The sequence below is a fragment of the Mirounga leonina genome, unplaced genomic scaffold (assembly GCF_011800145.1).
Source record: "Mirounga leonina isolate KUSES-001 unplaced genomic scaffold, KU_Mleo_1.0 Mir_154, whole genome shotgun sequence".
Lineage (NCBI taxonomy): Eukaryota > Metazoa > Chordata > Mammalia > Carnivora > Phocidae > Mirounga > Mirounga leonina.
This window is the reverse complement of record NW_023270389.1, coordinates 25,067,327-25,086,435: the sequence shown is the minus strand read 5'-3', so window position 1 is coordinate 25,086,435 and position 19,109 is coordinate 25,067,327. Positions and strand designations below refer to the sequence as shown.

The 19,109-nt window shown below is 41.2% G+C and overlaps 1 protein-coding gene across 3 annotated transcripts in view; it reads right to left on the bottom strand.

Annotated features, from left to right (window-relative positions):
- Positions 1-16,351, bottom strand: part of RBBP5 (RB binding protein 5, histone lysine methyltransferase complex subunit) — a 35,618-nt gene extending 19,267 nt beyond the window's left edge. For all 3 annotated transcript variants that reach the window (XM_035010226.1, XM_035010227.1, XM_035010225.1), the window contains exons 1-3: positions 16,195-16,351; positions 5,271-5,296; positions 4,191-4,363 (exon numbers count right to left, since the gene is read on the bottom strand). In XM_035010226.1, coding sequence (XP_034866117.1) covers positions 4,191-4,363; positions 5,271-5,296; positions 16,195-16,213 — 218 coding nt within the window. In that variant the 5' untranslated portion in view covers positions 16,214-16,351. The remainder of the gene's footprint in view (positions 1-4,190; positions 4,364-5,270; positions 5,297-16,194) is intronic.
- Between the last annotated feature and the right edge of the window lie 2,758 nt (positions 16,352-19,109).

Sequence of the window (19,109 nt, the reverse complement as noted above, 5' to 3'; positions counted from 1 at the left end):
CCACCAAAAAGTTATACAAATACCCTCAAAAACACTATACAGTTCTCTCTTATCCATGGGGGATTCTAAGACCCCCCCAGTGGATGCCTGGAACCACCAATAGTATCGAATGCCATGTAGACTGTTTTCCCGTACATAACATACCTATGAGAAAGTTTCATTTATAAGTTAGGCACAGTAAAAGATTAACAACGACCAATAACAAAACAGAACAATTAACAATATGCTGTAATCAAAGTTGTCTGAATGAGGTCTCTCTCAAATTCTCTTACTATACGCACTCTTGTGATGGTGTGAAATGACCAAGTGCCTAAGTGAGGATGGGAAGCACAGGGAGGGAGGGACACAGGCATCGTGATGCAGCCTGAGGCCACTACCGCCCTTCTGACATGTCAGAATCATCTGCTCCTAACTGTGGTTGACCACAGGTAACTGAAACCACAAAAAGGGAAACCACAGGTATGGGGGACTACTGCAGATGAAGTGGAATTCTAAAAAATGTTCAAGAAACCCACAGGAAGGCAGGGGAAAAAATGAAAAACAGAAGGGACAAAAATAAATAAAATTTAAAACATAAAAAAAAAGAAACAGAAGGGACAGAGAAACCCAAAACCAGTATTTACCCAAATTTTACAATAAAGAGGAGTTGCTACTGAGGAACTTGGTTGGCTGTATACCTCCGTGGTTAAGAACATAGGCTCAAGAGTCAGACTTATGCTGAAGCCTGGACATTACTCCTTTTAGCTGTGTGATCTTGGGAAGTTATATATCCTTCTGAGCTTCAATTTCCTCCCCTATAACATGGGCTCAATAATATTACCTAACCAGCAGAGGACTGTTGGCAGAATTAAGATCAGTATATATAAAATTCCTATCCCAATGCCTGGCACATAGCAAGTGCTCAAAAAACATTAACAATTATTTGTATCAGAGACAAGATGAATGTATTCCCAGACTTGGGGCTCAAGGGGCAGAGGAAGGCAGGGGTAAAATAAGGAAGTGAATATAAAGGGATCAAGTTCAAGTCTGCATACGAAAGGACTCTTGTGCCTCTCTCCCACCAGCTCTAGAACACTTGCAGTCATGCTTACCCCTCAGAAAGGCAAGTAGAAGATCCTTCTAGAGAATGTGAACCTAAAAAAAAAGAGGCCTGAAGATGCCCTTCTGTTAGGATTCACAAAAAAAAGCCAGTGACCCACCCCATTTCAGTGAATGATAGAGGAGGGTAAGAGGGTAAGCTAAAACTTGCATACAGTGTAACAGTATGTCCATGGATAATTTCTGAAATTAACAAACCAAGAAAAAGTAACATACACATGTTATTTAGAAATATGGAGATAAATATCAGAAGAAACAGACAAAAAAATGAAAGCAGACAGGGGACCAGACCATAATGGAGTGGGGCGAAACAAGGGACAGCTTTCGTTGCTGTTCTTGTAAGCCTTACAGCGCAATCTGAATACAGAACAGAATGTTAGCTATCATTCCATTTTTTTCTTTAAGCCCTTTTGTACTACAATATCCTTTCTCTTTTCCCCACAATAAGCTTGTATTTCTGTTAAAATAGAAGGGACTCTAATTTTGAAAACAAAATTATTAACAAGTGAAAAGTAAAAGGGGCTCTCCCACTAAAAAACATAATATTAATATATCTGACAATTCCAAATTCCATAAGCAGGCACAAAATTAGAAGCTCAGGGAAAAAAACAAACACAAAAACCAGAAACTGGGATTATAGCAGTAAAACAGCAAACAAGGTTCATAAATCACAGCACTTACCATCTCGCAGGGAAGATACTCATAAGACAAATATTTGCAATAAAATAACAGGAGACACACAGCCATGATCTCAAACTTACATTTCCCCCCTCAATTTTACATTCGTATCTTCATGCAAACCAGAAGTCTAAGGACCATCCTAACTTCTGCACTTCACTCAGACTCCTCATCTGACTAATGACCAGGACTCTTACTTCTGCCCTCTCCCCTCTCCCCACCGCTCAGCCCCAGTCCTGCTGCCACTGTGCTCATCATCTCTAGCCAAGATCTCAGCACTTCCCTTATCTTCATTCTCTCTTCTTCAATCTCTTTAACACATGCTGTCCTAGAGATTTTTTAAAAAATAAAAAGCTCATCATATCACTTTCTTTCCTACAATGTCTTAATGGCTTCAGTTACCTACAAGATGAAGTTCAAATTCATACTATGGTAACACAGCATCCTCCATAAGGATCTCAGTTTACTGGCTCTTGCCATTATCACATCTCCCACACCACAATCCAGCTATCTTGAACTACCTGCAGTTCTCCATCTTATTGTGCTTGTTTGAAGCTGATGGACCTTTGCCTGGGCAGCGTCCTTTGCTTGAAATACAACTGGCAAACACCTATATCTCACAAGTTTGAGGTTAGAAATTATCTTGCCTAGGAAGCCTTTCCTGACCACTGTTCTCCTCCAGTACATGGATCATCTCTTCCTTTGCACCTTCACCTCCACTAAATCTCAAACACAGTTCTTGTATAGGAACCATAAAGCTTCAGTACCTGCACCTGCTACACAATTCATGCTCAACGTTGCTGAATGAATGTATAAGTGAACAGGTTTATGCACAAAGACGTTTACTAAACATGTAGCAGAGACACTAGCAAAAAACTGTTAAATAAATTATAATTTATCCATGAGAAGACATATAGCCATAAAAAAGGTTTTTAGAGGTATGCAAGTAGGAAACTGTCCGGTGTTAGGGAGAAAAAAAGCAAAATATAAAACAGAACATAGCATGATTACAAATTCTGCCTTTTTTTTTTTTTTAAAGATTTTATTTATTTATTTGACAGAGAGAGACACAGCAAGAGAAGGAACACAAGCAGGGGGAGTGGGAGAGGGAGAAGCAGGCTTCCCGCTGAGCAGAGAGCCCGATGAGGGGCTCAATCCCAAGACCCCGGGATCATGACCTGAGCTGAAGGCAGATGCTTAACAACTGAGCCACCCAGGCACCCCCAAATTCTGCTCTTTAAAAACTATATACAGAAACATACTAAAATCTTTACAGTAGGAATACTTGGGTGGTGGGACTATGGGAGATACTAGTACTTCTTTTTGCTTTGCTATATTTTACATAAGGTTCTAAATGATTATGCATTATTTTACAATAAAAACAAACGCATTATTTTTAACAGGTGGGAGTGGCTGGTACTCTCATTTTGCATATTACAGACAAGTTTTGGCCAAAGCTAGTTCATTAGCAGCCAAACCTAGACTGGGATTCAGGCCTCCTTCCAATCCAGTGCTTTACAATATAGCTGCCATTTCCATTTACACAAAAGGAAATAAGCTTCATAAATCTAGATCTGATTACGGGGCACCTGGGTGGTTCAGTCAGTTGGACGTCTTACTCTTGATTTTGGCTCAGGTCCTGATCTCAGGGTTGTGAGATTGAGCCGCACATGGGACTCATGCTCAGTGTGGAGTCTGCTTGTTCCTCTCCCTCCCCCTCTGTTCTTCCTTCCCCCAGCTCGCTTGTGCGCACTTGCTTGCTCTCTCTCTAAAAAAATAAAATAAAATAAAATCTTAAAAAAAAAAAAATCTAGATCTGATTAGGTGCTTTTTTTGGCCCCAAGTTCATTTAGAAGAGCTGCCCTAAAATAAAACTTTCCAAAGCAAACACAGTAGGTCCCAGAGAGTAAGAAAGAAATCAATGGGAATGTATATTACACTAGATTTTAGCTCAATCTATTTGACAGAAAGCCTTAACTATAATTTAGTGAAGGAAAAGACATGCCTACGATCACTAAAACTGATGGAATTCAAGAACCTGGACAAAGCTGAAGTAGAGGACTTCCAAGTTTCCCTCCTCATCAAGACTTTCCATTCTAAATGAAAGGTCAATATCACAAATACTACTACAGCTGCAAACTTTTGTAAATATCTCATTTCAGTACTGAAATATTCTCAGACAGAGCCTGATACAGATCCACAAGTACACTCAATTTCTCCCCCACAAAGGTATTCCAAGGACAGCATTTTTTTTCAAGGTCTACAGATGCTATGAGAAATTGTACTACTAATGACTGAACATTTAAAATGCTAAGTATTAAAATATCTAGTTCAATGAGACTGGCAATTTCACAGTCACCATTCATCCCCCTAATTCAACTCATATTCAACACATTAATATTAAAATTCCTTACCATAAAGAACAAACTGGATGGATGTGCGCACTAATTATTTTAGCAATGCCTCTTGTCAAGAAATCCCAGATGACAATTCGGCCATCATTACAGCCAACTGCAAGCAGTGTGCCCCACCTGTTAAAGGTGCAAGTCAGGGCCATGCTGATACAATCCAAAGTTCCATCGGCTTCCTAAAAATTAAAATGAATACAAGAAAATAGACAATGCCACCAGGTACCCAATTATTTCTTAAAGATTCTCTATCACCTATGACACTTCTCTTTTAATTTAAATGACGATGTATACCAAAAGAAACTCTATGTGTGTTCTTATACCTATTAAACTAGCCAAAACAAGGAAATATTTGTAAACAGATGTGATACATCCCATACATTACCAGTATGACTTTGTACCCACTGTGCACGGCAATTAGGCAAAATATAACAAGATTCATTGAAAAGAGTCATCCTACTGACCCAATAATCATAGTTCTTGGGATTTACTCCAAGAAAAATAATTTAAAACAAAACCCCTAGAACAACCTGTATGTGCAACATTAGGGAAGTCAAATACATTATTTTATATTCGTATCAAGCTATTTAAAATCACCATAATGGCTACACTTGAAATACATTTCAAATATTACAAAATATTTTTGCATTTATAAAAGTAAAGCACACTTAGAGCATACATATTATTACTATGCAAAAACACTGATTGAAACTAGAAAAGCACACAGAAAAAAAAAATCTACGTATAGGTGATGGTACCGTTTGTGAAAAATCCTTCAAAGTATTGAAGGATAAGGAAAAGAAGGAAAAAAAATCCTTCTTTTTTTAATTTACTGGGAAATGAATTGCTTAAGATTAAAAGGTGATGGTGAGATTTCCCACCAGTACTGCCTATCTATTTCCTCTCTCCTCAAAATTAAACACTGAGTTCTTTATTATAGCACTTAAAGCTTCTGTAGTCAAAGAAAATGGGCAGGGCGGGGGAATCAAATAACATTTTCCGCTCAAACACAAAAGCTAGCAAGTTACCATACTCCTAAATTCACAATAAGACTATACTCTTAAAAAAAAAAGACTATACTCTTACCTCTGGATAATTCTGCCCAAAGGACTCTGCAACAAAGCAAAGAAAGAGTTCATGGAGCATTTGCAACACAGCAGGAATCCTCCAGCTCTCGAATGGTGGATGCAATGGTTTGCAAAGTGTGGATGCCTGGCTCAGGGACTCCAGGGGGTCACACCTATTTTCATTATCATACCAAGATGGCATCTGCCTCTTTACTCTCCTGTCTCCTAAGTTTACAGATGAGCTCTCCTGGGGCCACAGCACCAGTGATATTTTAACACAGTGCATGCAAAAGTAGATGCAAGAATTCTGCCAACTTCTACTTAGGCAAGCATTAAGGACAAATTGTAAAACCGTGAAACAATGTTCTTCTCACTATTTTTGTTTTAGAAAAGTTATTTTTCACAAAAAAAAATGTTATTTATGTAAACAGGTAATGGGGTTATGCTGGTTATTTTGAATTACAAACTTTTAAATATCCAATCTGTCAAACTATCTTAAGTCGGATGAACTCTCTAAAACCTTCATGAACACCAGCCAACCAGCAGTGCCATTTCCTTCCTAATAATGACATTTATATTGTCACATAGTCTGGTAGTTGATTAAAGATGCAATTCTCTATATTAATTTCTTAAGCAAATGACATTTGGGGGCCAACACCCCTGAATGCTTTTCCTGTATGAAATGCAGTGTTCACACGAGACACAAACATCTCGAGCTGCAAATAACGGCATGATGCTACCCCCTGCTTCTCAGAAGTGTCCTGTCAGCAGTAACACTGTCTTTGTCAGGATGTACTTACAACATTACCTAAGTATTGTACTACAGTGGTTTTTAAACTATATTGAGAACTACAGATCCATGAAAGTTGTTTCACACATAAGGCACCCAAATCAGATTTCATTTTAAAAAAGAAGTCTACTGCTTAAAAAAAAAAAAAAAAAAAATTTATAAAAATTAACTGAAAACTAAAGAGTGGGGGCATCTGGCTGGCTCAGTTGGAAGAGCATGCGACTCCTGATCTTGGGGTCATGAGTTTGAGCCCCATGTTGGGTGTAGGGATTACTAAAAAAAAGAAGAAGAAAGAAAAGAAAAACTAGAGTGAAAATATTAAAACCAATCAAGGGGCGCCTTGGTGGCTCAGTTGGTTAAGCAACTGCCTTCGGCTCAGTTCATGATCCCAGGGTCCTGGAATAGAGTTCTGCATCAGGCTCCTTTGCTCAGCAGGGAGCCTGCTTCTCCCTCTGCCTGCCACTCCCCCTGCTTGTGCTCTCTCTCTGTCAAGTAAGATCTTTAAAAATAAATAAATAAAAATAAAACCAATCAAAAAAAAACACCGGCCCTACAACAAAAAACACTAAAAGAAAGATGAAACTAAAGGCAAATGTCCCCAAATTATCCTGATGTATCTAATGTGAACCAGATTTAAGTGGCTGACTGCATTCAATTATGAAAGAATGAACTGAAATGCTGAAACCAGATAGAGAGGTTTTATTTTTTTATTTTTAAAAATTTTATTTATTCATTTCAGACAGAGCGCAAGAGAGTGAGTTTGGGGGGTAGGGGCAGAGGGAGAAGCAGGCCCCCCACCAAGCAGGGAGCCCGGGAGATCACGACCAGGTCAGAAGGCAGACGCCCAGCCCAACTGACTGAGCCACCCAGGTGCCCCAGATCGAGAGGTTTTTGAAAGAAATATTCTCAAGTTACTGAAGTAATACATGTAATACAGAAATGTGTAATCAACAAATGATCGTTTCCTCCCTGCAACCCACCACCAAGGTAAAAAGCTTCCATATGTTTCTTTTTTTTTTTTTTAAAGATTTTATTTATTTATTTGAGAGAGAGAGAATGAGAGAGAGAGCAGGAGAGGGAGGAGGGTCAGAGGGAGAAGCAGACTCCCCGCCGAGCAGGGAGCCTGATGTGGTACTCGATCCTGGGACTCCAGGATCATGACCTGAGCTGAAGGCAGTCGCTTAACCAACTGAGCCACCCAGGCGCCCGGAACAATGCATTCTAATGTACATCCTTAGTCAAGAATGTTTGTGTAACGGCCACACGACCCTATCAGTAGATACTGAAAACACATTTGCTAAAACTCCATAATCACTTCTAATGAAAGAGAGGACTACAATAAATGATAAAATCTATCAAAAACACAATTATCATTCCAAAAGGTGAAATATTAAAACCATTTCAATTAATATCAGCAACTAGGAAGGGATATATCATTAGTTAATACCATCCTGATGGTTCCAGTCAATGGAATAAGAAAATGAAATAACTGGCTTAACCACTGAATATAAGGAGCTAAAACTATTTCTCTTTTGCCATCATTGAATACCCAGAAAACACAAGAGACTCTAATAAGAAAACTATTTAAATTAATAATAAAATAGGGAAGGGGCTCCTGGCTAGCTGAGTCAGAAGAGCGAGCAACTCTTGATCTCAGGGTCATGAGTTCCAGCTCCACGTTGGGTGCAGAGATTACTTAAAAATAAACTTTTTTAAAAAATAAGAAAATAGGGTAAGGTGGCTTACTACAAGAAAAATATTCAAACATTAATAGCTTTTCTTTACATTAGCAATTACTATCCAAAAATGGAAATACAAGGAAAAATTCCATTCAGAATGGCTACAAACATATAAAATATTTAAGGAATAGTAATAAGGTAATAAAGAAGACAGACATGTATGAAGAAAACTATAAAATCTTAGGTAAGGTCATAAAATCTAAATAAATGAAAAGACAATCTACATTCTGGGATGGGAAAACTTAATGGTTTTCCCTAAAAATTAATAAATTTTACATAATTCCAGATGGAATAAAGACAAATGTGAAAAAAATTCTAAATGTACTGTAAGGCTGCTGATATATAATAAAGGTGGCATTTCAATTTAGTGGAGGATTTATTTAACATATAGGGAATGACAAGTGACCATCTGGAAGGAGGAAAAAGTTATAATTCCTCTCATATTACATATAAATTTCAGGTAAATTAATGTTTTTATTTTTCTTATTTTTTAAGATTTTATTTATTTGACAGAGACACAGCGAGACAGGGAACACAAGCAGGGGGAATGGGAGAGGGAGAAACAGGCTTCCCACCGAGCAGGGAGCTCAATTAGGGTCTCGATCCTAGGACCCTCGGATCATGACCCGAGCCAAAAGGCAGGCGCTTAACGACTGAGCCACCCAGGTGCCCTGGTAAATTAAAGTTTAAAAGAACAAAAATCTTAGAAGAAAATCTAGGGGACTACATACATGTATAATCTAGGGTAGGGAAGACCTTAACCAAGTGAGGAACACCAAAAGAAAAGAGAAATAGGTTTAATTAAATAAAAATTGAACATTTTGCATGGCAAAAGCTCCCATAGGGGCGCCTGGGTGGTTCAGTTGTTAAGCGTCTGCCTTCGGCTCAGGTCATGATCCCAGGGTCCTGGGATCGAGTCCCACATCGGGCTCCCTCCTCGGCGGGAAGCCTGCTCTCCCTCTCCCACTCCCGCTGCTTGTGTTCCTGCTCTCACTATCTCTGTCTCTGTCAAATAAATAAATAAAATCTTTAAAAAAAAAAAAGCTCCCATAAACAGTCAAGATTTAGAAACAAATTTTCAAGGCAGATGACTGATAGGAGTTGATACCTGTATTACAAAGCAAGTTTATACATCAGTAAGAAAAAACCCAAAAGACAAAAAGAATATGAATAAACAAGTCACAGAAGAACAAAATCAGATGGCCTCTAAACAGGAAAATGTAATCAAACTCAGTTGTAGTTGGAGAAATAAAAATGAGATGCCACTTTCATCCAACAAACAGGTAAATTTAGGGACACGTTGGTGGCTCAGTCGGTTAAGCATCTGCCTTCAGCTCAGGTCATGATCCCAGGGGCCTGGGATTTGAGCCCCGCATTAGGCTCCCTGCTCAGCAGAGGGTCTGCTTCTCCCTTTCTCTCTCCCTCTGCCTCTCCCCCTTCTTGTGCTCCTGCTCTCTCTTAAATAAATAAGATCTTTAAAAAAAAAAAAAAAAACAGGAAAATTTAGGGAGAGAACACCTGGAGGTGGAGGGGAGGGCAAAGGGACATTTTTACACATTATCTGTAAAAATGGGAATTGTTATAGCCTTTTGGAAAATGGATCTGACAGCATCTATTAAAAGCAAAACATAGGGGCACCTGGGTGGCTCAGACGGTTAAGCATCTGCCTTCGGCTCAGGTCATCCCAGGGTCCTGGGATCGAGTCCCGCATCGGGCTTCCTGCTAGGCGGGGAGCCTGCTTCTTCCTCTGCCTCTGCCTCTCTCTCTCTCTCTGACTCTCATGAATAAATAAAAAAAATATTTTTTAAAAAATAAAAAAATAAAAGCAAAACATATATAGTCCTTACTTCAGCCATCCTACAGTTGGAAATCTAATCTCCATAGATGTAAACACAACAGTGGGACAGAAGTACAAATATTTCAAGTATTGTTCTTGGTGGCCAAAAAACAAAGAAAACCTACCCAAACTGGAAACAAAGTAAATGTCCATTAATAGTGGAATGGATGAATAAATTACATTGTATTCAAATATAAAAATACTAATAAATTATGCTAATTCTTAGAGAAATTTGCATTGGTGTTACTAAGTAGAAAAAAAGGCAAAACACAAAGTGTATATTATATAATCTCATTTTTTATTATCATGTGCACGTGCGCATGCACACACACACACAAGTATATATAAGCACAGACAAAAATATGGTAGTAAATACATGGGATTACCAACAAAAAGGAGGCAGCAAGGGAGAAAAAGACCACTTTTTTTTTAAAAGCATGGAAATTTTACCGTTAAAATTATGTATCCTGTGTGTGTACCTACATGAATGCATTAAAATCTATTTTTAGATCTATTATCTCCTAATGTGTAGGAATAGCATCCTACAGTGTTAAGTGAATAAAGCAAGTTTCAAATAATGTGTATAAAAAGGTTCTATTTCTGTAAAAAGGCAAAAACAAAGCCCTAATAAATTTGTTTAAATGTTTGTGTGAGCAAGGAGTAAGCTATAAAAGGATAAACTCTAGACAGTTACAATTTGGGGAAGGGGAGAAAGAGTTTTTTCTGCATGCGTGTTTGAACTGTTTCCACTGTTGTGATAAATATGTGCTATATTTGTTCGTTTGAAAAGCAAGAAATTAAAGAACCACAATGAGATTTCCAGACTTAAACTCACAGTGGCTCATCATTTCTCTCAAGTGCTAAAACCTGTATTTATCATTAGCAGCTACCCCTTATTGAATGCTGATGTGTCCGACTCTGTAGTAAGGTCTTCCATATATTCCCATTCAGTCCTCTCCATTCACTAGTAAGTGACTACTGCTGTCACCAGCTAGACCCCAAGACCTGACCTTTACTGCCCACCTGCTTGTACTCACCAACCTCTGTCCCACATTTTTCCTTAAGCTCTTCTTTCCCACTGATCTCTTCACTCACGCAAATGGAAACTGAAACCACCCCTCAAGCAGCAGGGACCAGACCACCCAGACCAGTTTGAGTATAACCCTTGCCTGGTGCCTGTGCAGGACCACGGAGTGACCTCCAACTACCTTTACCTCATTATAATACTAAAATCTCCGCCAGACGAGGAGCACAAGCCTCATTTACATAACAATATATGTATAGCAGGTTTCCTTAAGGGGCTTATGTGGCCTTCTGTTCACCTCTACGTGCAAGGACGAGGCTTCCCAACTAAATATTCATCCTAACCCTAAATAGAAGGAACCCATTCACGCTTGCTCAGAGTCATGGTTTTGGAAGTTATTCCCCATGATCTCCTTACTTGCTTCAAATAAAGTTTATTTTGTGCACCAACTCCATCTGCTATATCTGTAACTCACCAAGGAGCAAACTCCCATTGGTTCAGTGACACTATTACATTCCATTTCACAGATAAAGTTAGGCTTCAAGGTTAAGTCACTTCCCAAGTTCACACAGTTAAAAACCGGCAAAATTGGAACCTGACCCAGAAACCATACTCTTATCTACACTAAAAAGCCTCTAGAATCTTGCCCGAATCTGACCTCAAGGTTATTAGTCTATCATCTGTAAAACACAACACACCCACCCTTTATTGAAAGTCAAAATGTGTCCATGTGCTTTCCTTCAGTACATCTCCCTTTCTCTCCACAAATCTCAAAGATCACCACCAGTTACTCCGTCACGGCCAAGGAATGTAATTCAACCAAGAGAAGTGAGCTAAGTGACCTACCTAAAATCTCCACCTATTGAGGGTTTTTCTTGGCAACAACCAGTGTTCACTTTATTTGTTCCAAAAAACCATGCTTTTTCCCAGAAAAGACAAAAGAAAAATTAGAAGCTTCCCACTTCCCCTCTGCCAATAAAGCCCACAGGCGGCACACGAAAGGTCTTTGCTGAGCGCTGAATGAATAATTTTGGTATTACACCAACCAGCCCAACCAAGCAGGAAACTTTTTTTACTCTTCACTCTCCACAGAATGTTACAAACCCTTCCTAGTTTTACAATCACTTTTACAATCTTGGCCTTGGACCACACTAATTTTCCTGACACTGTTCTTCAAAACCTGTGCTCAGACCTTCACTTCAGCTATGCGCCCTTTCTTTGCAGCTGCCCTTCCGGAACCTGAGTTCACACTGCTTCCAGCACAGCCACACCAGCTTCCCCAGGGGCCTCCTCCTTTCTGTCCTGTGAACATCCCTCCTCCAACTGCCCTTCAGCTTGCAGGCCTTTCCAGCCTTCTTCCCCCCGGTCTCCTGACACGGAATAAGGTCTATTCTCTACACTGCGGAACATCCACCTCCTTAAAGACCTATCATGAGCTCTAAAACTGCACGGACCTTTTCTCCCAATGGCCCTATTATTTTCGATTCCAGCCAATTCCTCCCTGTTGTAACGGTTAGGTGCGGAGTAGCAGTCTCCATTGTTTCCTCAATCTAACAAGTGAGGACACAGTCGGTGGCGTTTCTTTTAGAGAAATGCAACTTGCAGGTGTCTAGATAACGGATCCCACCCCGCCCTCATCCGATGCCCTCACTACCATAATTACTACATGTCCTTGACTCCAGTCTCGCCTCCATCACAGAGCTGCCACAGCCAACTTCCAAAGACCCAAATCTCACCTGTCACTTAGCTGCTTAAAAATCTTCCTCACCCCACAATATACTAAACTTTTAAGTACAATTTTTAAAAAGTGATTTCATTCTGGCCCCAACCAGTATTTTCCACTGCATGTTTAGCTAACTTCCCATCAGCACCTAGTACAGAACCTCGCATAACCCACCCTAAGCACCAGCTGTAGATTACTGACCATTTCTTGAACATACCACATGCAGTCATGCCTCAGAACATTTGCCTCAACTCTTCTCTGCGCTCATTACCTTCTCTAACTACTTCCTCTGGAAAAACCCTACCCTATCTGTACTGTCTGGGTTAAATGACGCTTATCATCCCCAAATTCTACTGCCAACCTCAACAATGCAGAATTAATTGCTTTCAGCTGAACTCCCATAATGCATTCACTTATTACGGTTCCATATTAGACACAGTATTTATGTTTCACTCCCCCTAGTTCTACATATTTATTCAGGGCCAAGGCTGTATTTATTTCAGTGGTTTTCAAGCAGTAGGACCCAACCCACCATAAGTGGATAAATCAATTTCGTGAGCCCCAACAAGGTTTTTAATAGATTAGAACAGAAGACATCAGAGGACACTGGGCATAACAGGGATTAAGTATAATTTTGAGAAACTCAGTTATATATATTTGAATATATGACGGGTTGTGATAGAAAACAGAGTTCTTGGGCATCTTGGGTGGCTCAATCAGTTGAGTATCTGACTCTTGATTTCGGCTCAGGTCACGATCTCAGGGTTGTGAGATTGAGCCCCGGCATCAGGCTCTGCACTGGGCATGGAGCCTGCTTAAGATCTCTCTCTCCCTCTGCCCCTCCCTGCCCTCTCCCTCAAGAAAAAGAAAAAGAGATTTCTTACTGTGAGTTGTAGTAAAAATAGTTCTGAAAAACTCTTATTTAACTTTGTATCTCCAGTGCATACTGTCGGATACATAGCAAGGGCTCAAAAGTGATTGCAGAAATAAAATTAGTATCTTGAGTTCACATTAGGAGCGTTATCATTCCTTTCCTTTATCCAGATATTCTTTCATATGCATGCTCCCACAATCACTCACTTCTGCTCCTTTGAGCTTTTTATCTGCAATCATTAACTTTCTCCTTTAAACCTCAGTCATTTCCATAGAAATGTAGATTTATGGGCCCAGCCTTCTTTTAAATTGTCTAACCTTCCTTGGGTGCCTGGGTGGCTCAGTCAGTTAAGTGTCGAATCTTGATTTCGGTTCAGGTCATGATCCCAGGGTGAAGGGATCAAGCCCCACATCAGGCCCCACAGTCAGCATGGAATCAGTCTGCTTGTCCCTCTCCCTCTGCTCCTGCCCGGCCCCCAACATGCGCTTTCTCAAATAAATAAAATCTTTAAAAATAAATAAATTGTCTAAACTTCCAATGCTAAATATTCCTAAATTTCACCCTCCCAAATCTTCTGTATCATTCAAGAAAAACCTCTCCCATGACTATTTCTTTCAATGTACTAGCCTATCTATCACCTTTCCTCCATCCTGAAGTTTTTAAAAATAAGGGTCAACCTCTGGTCTCCACTCCGCCTCCCACACCTTCCTAAAATGACTGTAATCTGGCTTCCACTCAAGTTGCTGAGGGGTGTCAAGTGCCTAAGGACTATACCAAGCAGTCCTTTCTCAGCTCTCAGCCTCAAGTGCTCTTCACCTGGCTTCTGAGAGCACACCAACGAGTATCCTCTTCCACCTCTACATGGATAAATATATAGAAGCATGCAAAAATTTGCCTAGCTCATAATAAGTACTATATAGCTCTTAATTTAATGTCATTTATTCCTCCTCCTAACTCCAAAATATAGGTAATTGTCCAAGATTCTGCCCTCTGCAGTTTTCTCTTTCTGCCCCTCCCACCTTTTCCCCTGGTCTTGTCATCCACTCACAAGGTTTCAACAAGCCCACCTGCAGTAAAAGTACACATCTCTCTCATAAATCTAAACCTACCTCCTGAACCCCAGATCCACACTCAACATGCCCAATGCTCTCTTTTCCCAATTTCCTTAAAAGATTATCAGTAATACCACCATTGGCTCCCATGATTTTCACTTCATAGTTCCTCACCACCGGCACTACCACCAAATGCAGTCAATTCCCAAATTTTGTGAACTCTACCTCCTCAGTGTCTCTTCGTTCCATTTCCTAGCTCAGGCCTTCTTTATCACTCATTTACTCTAGACCTCCAAACTGGTTTGACACCAACCAAGACTCAACGACATGTTGCTGTCAGATAAATCTTTTTTTTTTTTTAAGATTTTATTTATTTATTTGACAGAGACAGCGAGAGAGGGAACACAAGCAGGGGGAGTGGGAGAGGGAGAAGCAGGCTTCCTGCTGAGCAGGGAGCCCGATGCGGGGCTCGATCCCAGGACCCTGGGATCATGACCTGAGCCGACGGCAGACGCTTAACGACCAAGTCACCCAGGCGTTCCACTGTCAGATAAATCTTTAAAAAAATAAATAAAAAATAAAAATCATAGCTCTGATTAAGTTACTTACCAGGTCAAAACCCTTCAATGGATCTGCCCTACCTCCCTTAAAAAGCACAAACTTTTCAGCTGGGCATTCAAGAGCCTCCACAGAACAGACAGCATCTCTTGGCCTTCCCTTTATTCACAGTACCCACAACCTGGCCAAGCAGGAACATTCTTTAGGTGTTTTCACACTGATGTCTTAGCTCAAACATTCCTAACACGCACTTCTCCTTATATCTTCATGCTTCAGTCTTTCACTATTTTACTAATCTTAAATGTCCACTCAAAACTCCCAACTCCTCCATAGATTTTTTTGTTCCTGGATACCCTTCTTCCCCTGCCTCAAAGACATTCACTCCCTCTTCTAAATGTTCTTAGCGCTTGGTAATGACCCTTAAAGGCCTATGTTCTGCAATATATTATGGCTATTTAGATAATCACCTCAATCTCCTTGCTTTACAAAAAGCTCCTTAAAGGTAAGGACAATTTCTTTAAAATCTCTGTAGCCCTTTTAACATCCAGTAGAACTTCTGAGTTTTGTTTGTGTTTTTTCTTTTAACTTTACAGCAAGTCATTTAGAAAATCTGGAAAACCTCAGATATCCCTAGGCTATCACGCTAAACACCTAATGAAAACCTAGAAGGGCCTAAGTTTTTAAACAACTTGGATAAGGGATAGGGAGGAAATGACTCACAAAGAGGTTGACAAAAAGCAACTGCTTCTGTAGTTCTCAGTGTTTTACACACCGTCCCCGGGAGCTGAGGGGTTAAACAGAAAGTCAAGATAACTGGATTCCAGTGCCAACTATGCCATTTACTCAGTGCCTTCCAGTCACTACCTCACTACCCACTAAGACTTTTTTCATCTGTCCAATGAGGGACTTCAACTAGAAGATCTCCAAGTTCCCCTCCTTAGGCATCCTGTATTTCTACAAAACAGTCTACCTTTTCCAGGCACCCAAACCCCTGACATGTCTTCCAAGCTTCACCTCAAGCCTCACATCCTCAGATTCCTTCTTCTCCAAAAACTCTGGTCCTGCCTGCTCTGGGCTACTTCAGCACCTTCGATCCTTGTAATCAAACCGAAATCACAAACTGCTTGCCGCTCCACCACTGATATGAAAGTAGCCTCGGGAAAGGCAATGCATTCTGCTTAGGCAGAAGGTGGGCTTCCTCCTCCCGTTGCTGTTCCATAACAGGAGCGCCCAATGATCCACAGCACAACTCTGTCCCTAAGGTTGCAGCCCGAGTCTCTCCCGCCCGGGTTCCCTCCTTTCCAGGACCAAAGGGTTTTCTAAGACGCAACCATAGCCCTCCTCACCCAGCAACTCGAGGTTCATCCCTGAGGACTCCGGCCGCCTGGTCTCAGCTCCAGGTACGACGCCTTTTCCCCCCGCCTGTTTCTGAGACCTGCGTGTAAGTGGGGGGCGCCGCAAATAGCTTAGCGCAAGCTCCGGAGACTTTCTGGTTTAGAAGACCCCGCGGCTTCCGCTTTCTTCCCCCGCCTTCCTTGTTCGTTTCGAATGGGCTGTCCATATAAATGCCTAATCCAAAAAAAAAAAAAGAACAAACTCCTCGGAATCATTTCAGGACGCTATTGACTAAGGGACAAAAATGTTATCGTCACTTAGTACTTTAAAAAGTGCAAGAATTTGAAGCCGTTTTCTCCCGAGTCATCTAAGTGAGCTAGAAATTTCAGGCATATAGCTAGACTACTAGGCCTGGCGGTGTTGTGTGTTCAGGGGCGATGTCCGGGCAGGCTGCTTCCGATGCCGCAGGAAAGGTTCCGGGCAAAGTCCGAGGGATGTAGCAAAGCGGGAAGGGTCCGCCCGCAGTGCTCCGGCGTGGAGCGGAGCTATTAGTCCTCAAGGCGCGTACTCATCAGTGTGTAGGCTTCTTGCTGTGTATGTTTCAGTCTCGTGAAAATTACTTCATATTTGTAAGGCTATGCCTTTGGTCCCACGGAAATGTACGATAGCATTTGTTAGGCCTCTATCTAAGGGTTTACAGTGTACCCAGCATTGAGCAGGACGCCGAAAACGAACTGGAATGAGAGGTGGGCTGAGGTCCCGGAGCTCTATCAGACGGGACTGTGATGAGATACACAAAGCAATCAGAGAAGGCCAGTTGGTGGCTTCTAACGAAGAGCAAAAGCTACATAAGCAAGTTTCGACTATGGGTTCAGAGGGCTATCCTAAGAAGGAAAATAATGGCGTAGGCTTTCTGGAAAAACAGGACTCGAGCTACATGCCCCTGTGTAGATTTAATGTCCGTAATCCCAGCTCCACTCCTTGGTGACCCCGCCCCTTGGGCAATGTTTTATTTTATGGAAAAATGTGGGTGATACTGAGAGGACCCGCAGGCAGGATTATTGTGAAGGTTAGATGAGCTAACGCATACGAAGCCCTTAGAACAGCAAGCGCCCTGTAAAATGTTAGCTATTATTATTTACAAATCACTTTACCCAGAATTATTTCACTTCTTGAGGCCCTTAAGGTAGATATCAGCCCCATTTGACCAAATTCAGTAATTGAGGCTCAGAGACAGGAAGCAGTTTGCGTTTGCTCACAAACCCAAAACGTGGCGAAAACGACGTCCCAAAATACCGGACTACCAACAGCCGTAACTAGGAGTACTTCTGCACGCTCTTGTAATCATTCGTTGCTATCAGTTCTCTCAAACTCTGCCAGTTGGATAGGGGGAAATGTCTTTGTTACATTTATTTCGTGATGAGCATGAGCAACTTTTCACATGTATCAATGTGTATTTTTCTCTTCTGTGAGGTGGCCTGTTCATGAACTTTGCCTGTTTGTCGGATGCAGTATTTGTCTTGTAGGATATTTAAACGAGGAATAATGTGATCGGATCGATGTTTAAGAAGGAAAACAAGGACAGTGTGAAGTAGGATTGATTTGAGGAGTAGAGAGCAGGTAGGAGATCACTGCAGTAATCCCGTGGAGAGATGAGGAAGACCTGACCCAAAGCCACGACAGAGGGAAAGAGGAAGGCAGTGCTTTCAAGAGAGGGGTAGGGGACAGAACTGATGGAATGGGGAAGATCTTTTGTATATGGAAAGCAAAGAACTTCAGGAGACTGGCTCAACTTCCATGTTTCTAGTTTGATGGGAGACTCCGTTCGACGGGGCAGAGAATGCAGGAAAATGAACAGCTTTGGCAAGGTAGATGAAGAGTCCAGACTGGGACATGTTAGGCTTTTGGATTTTTTTTTAAAGAGATATGCTCTTTTTTTTTTTTTTTAAGATTTTATTTATTTGAGAAAGAGTGTGTGTGCGCAAGCAGGGGGAGGGGCAGAGGGAGAGGGAGAAGAAGGCTCCCCCCTGAGCAGGGATCACTATGATGCGGGGCTCCATCCCAGGACCCTGAGATCATGACCTGAGTCAAAGGCAGACGCTTAACCGACTGAGCCACCCAGGTGCCCCATGGGACATGTTAGGTTTAAAGAGCCTGTGAGAAATTCAAATGACTATCCTGACTTGGAGTTCAAAGAAGAGGTTTAGGCTAAAGATCTACTATACGTCATCAATTCTGATATGCACATGTCCCCACATTTAAAAATCTATTCAATTGTATCTCGTAATTATTTAGCAATGGGCTTTTTCTTATTTTTTTTTTAAAGATTTTATTTATTTATTTGACAGAGAGAGGCAGTGAGAGAGGGAACACAAGCAACGGGAGTGGGAGAGGGAGAAGCAGGCTTCCCGCGGAGCAGGGAGCCCGATGTGGGGCTGATTCCCAGGACCCTGGGACCATGACCTGAGCCGAAGGCAGACGCTTAACGGCTGAGCCACCCAGGCGCCCCGGGCTTTTTCTTATTTAGTGTTACATAAGATAACTATGTATCTTATAAGTCATGGTATTTTTGATTTGATGAAAAACAGTATAACTAGTGGGCTCTGCTTTACAAGTGTTAGTTGGAGCTTATTAATACTGCCAACTACAAAGGAAGGTACCCTGATTTGTGTGTTGAAGGGGAGAAAGGAAATTTAACATTCTTCCTTCTTGGCCTGAAGCAACTTGTCACTGTCATTCAGACTCTATATGAGAAAAAAACTTATTTTTTTTTAAAGATTTTATTTATTTATTCATGAGAGAGAGAGAGAGGCAGAGGGAGAAGCAGGCTCCCAAGGAGCAGGGAGCCCGATGCGGGGCTCGATCCCAGGACCCCGGGATCATGACCTGAGCCGAAGGCAGACGCTTAACCGTCTGAGCCACCCAG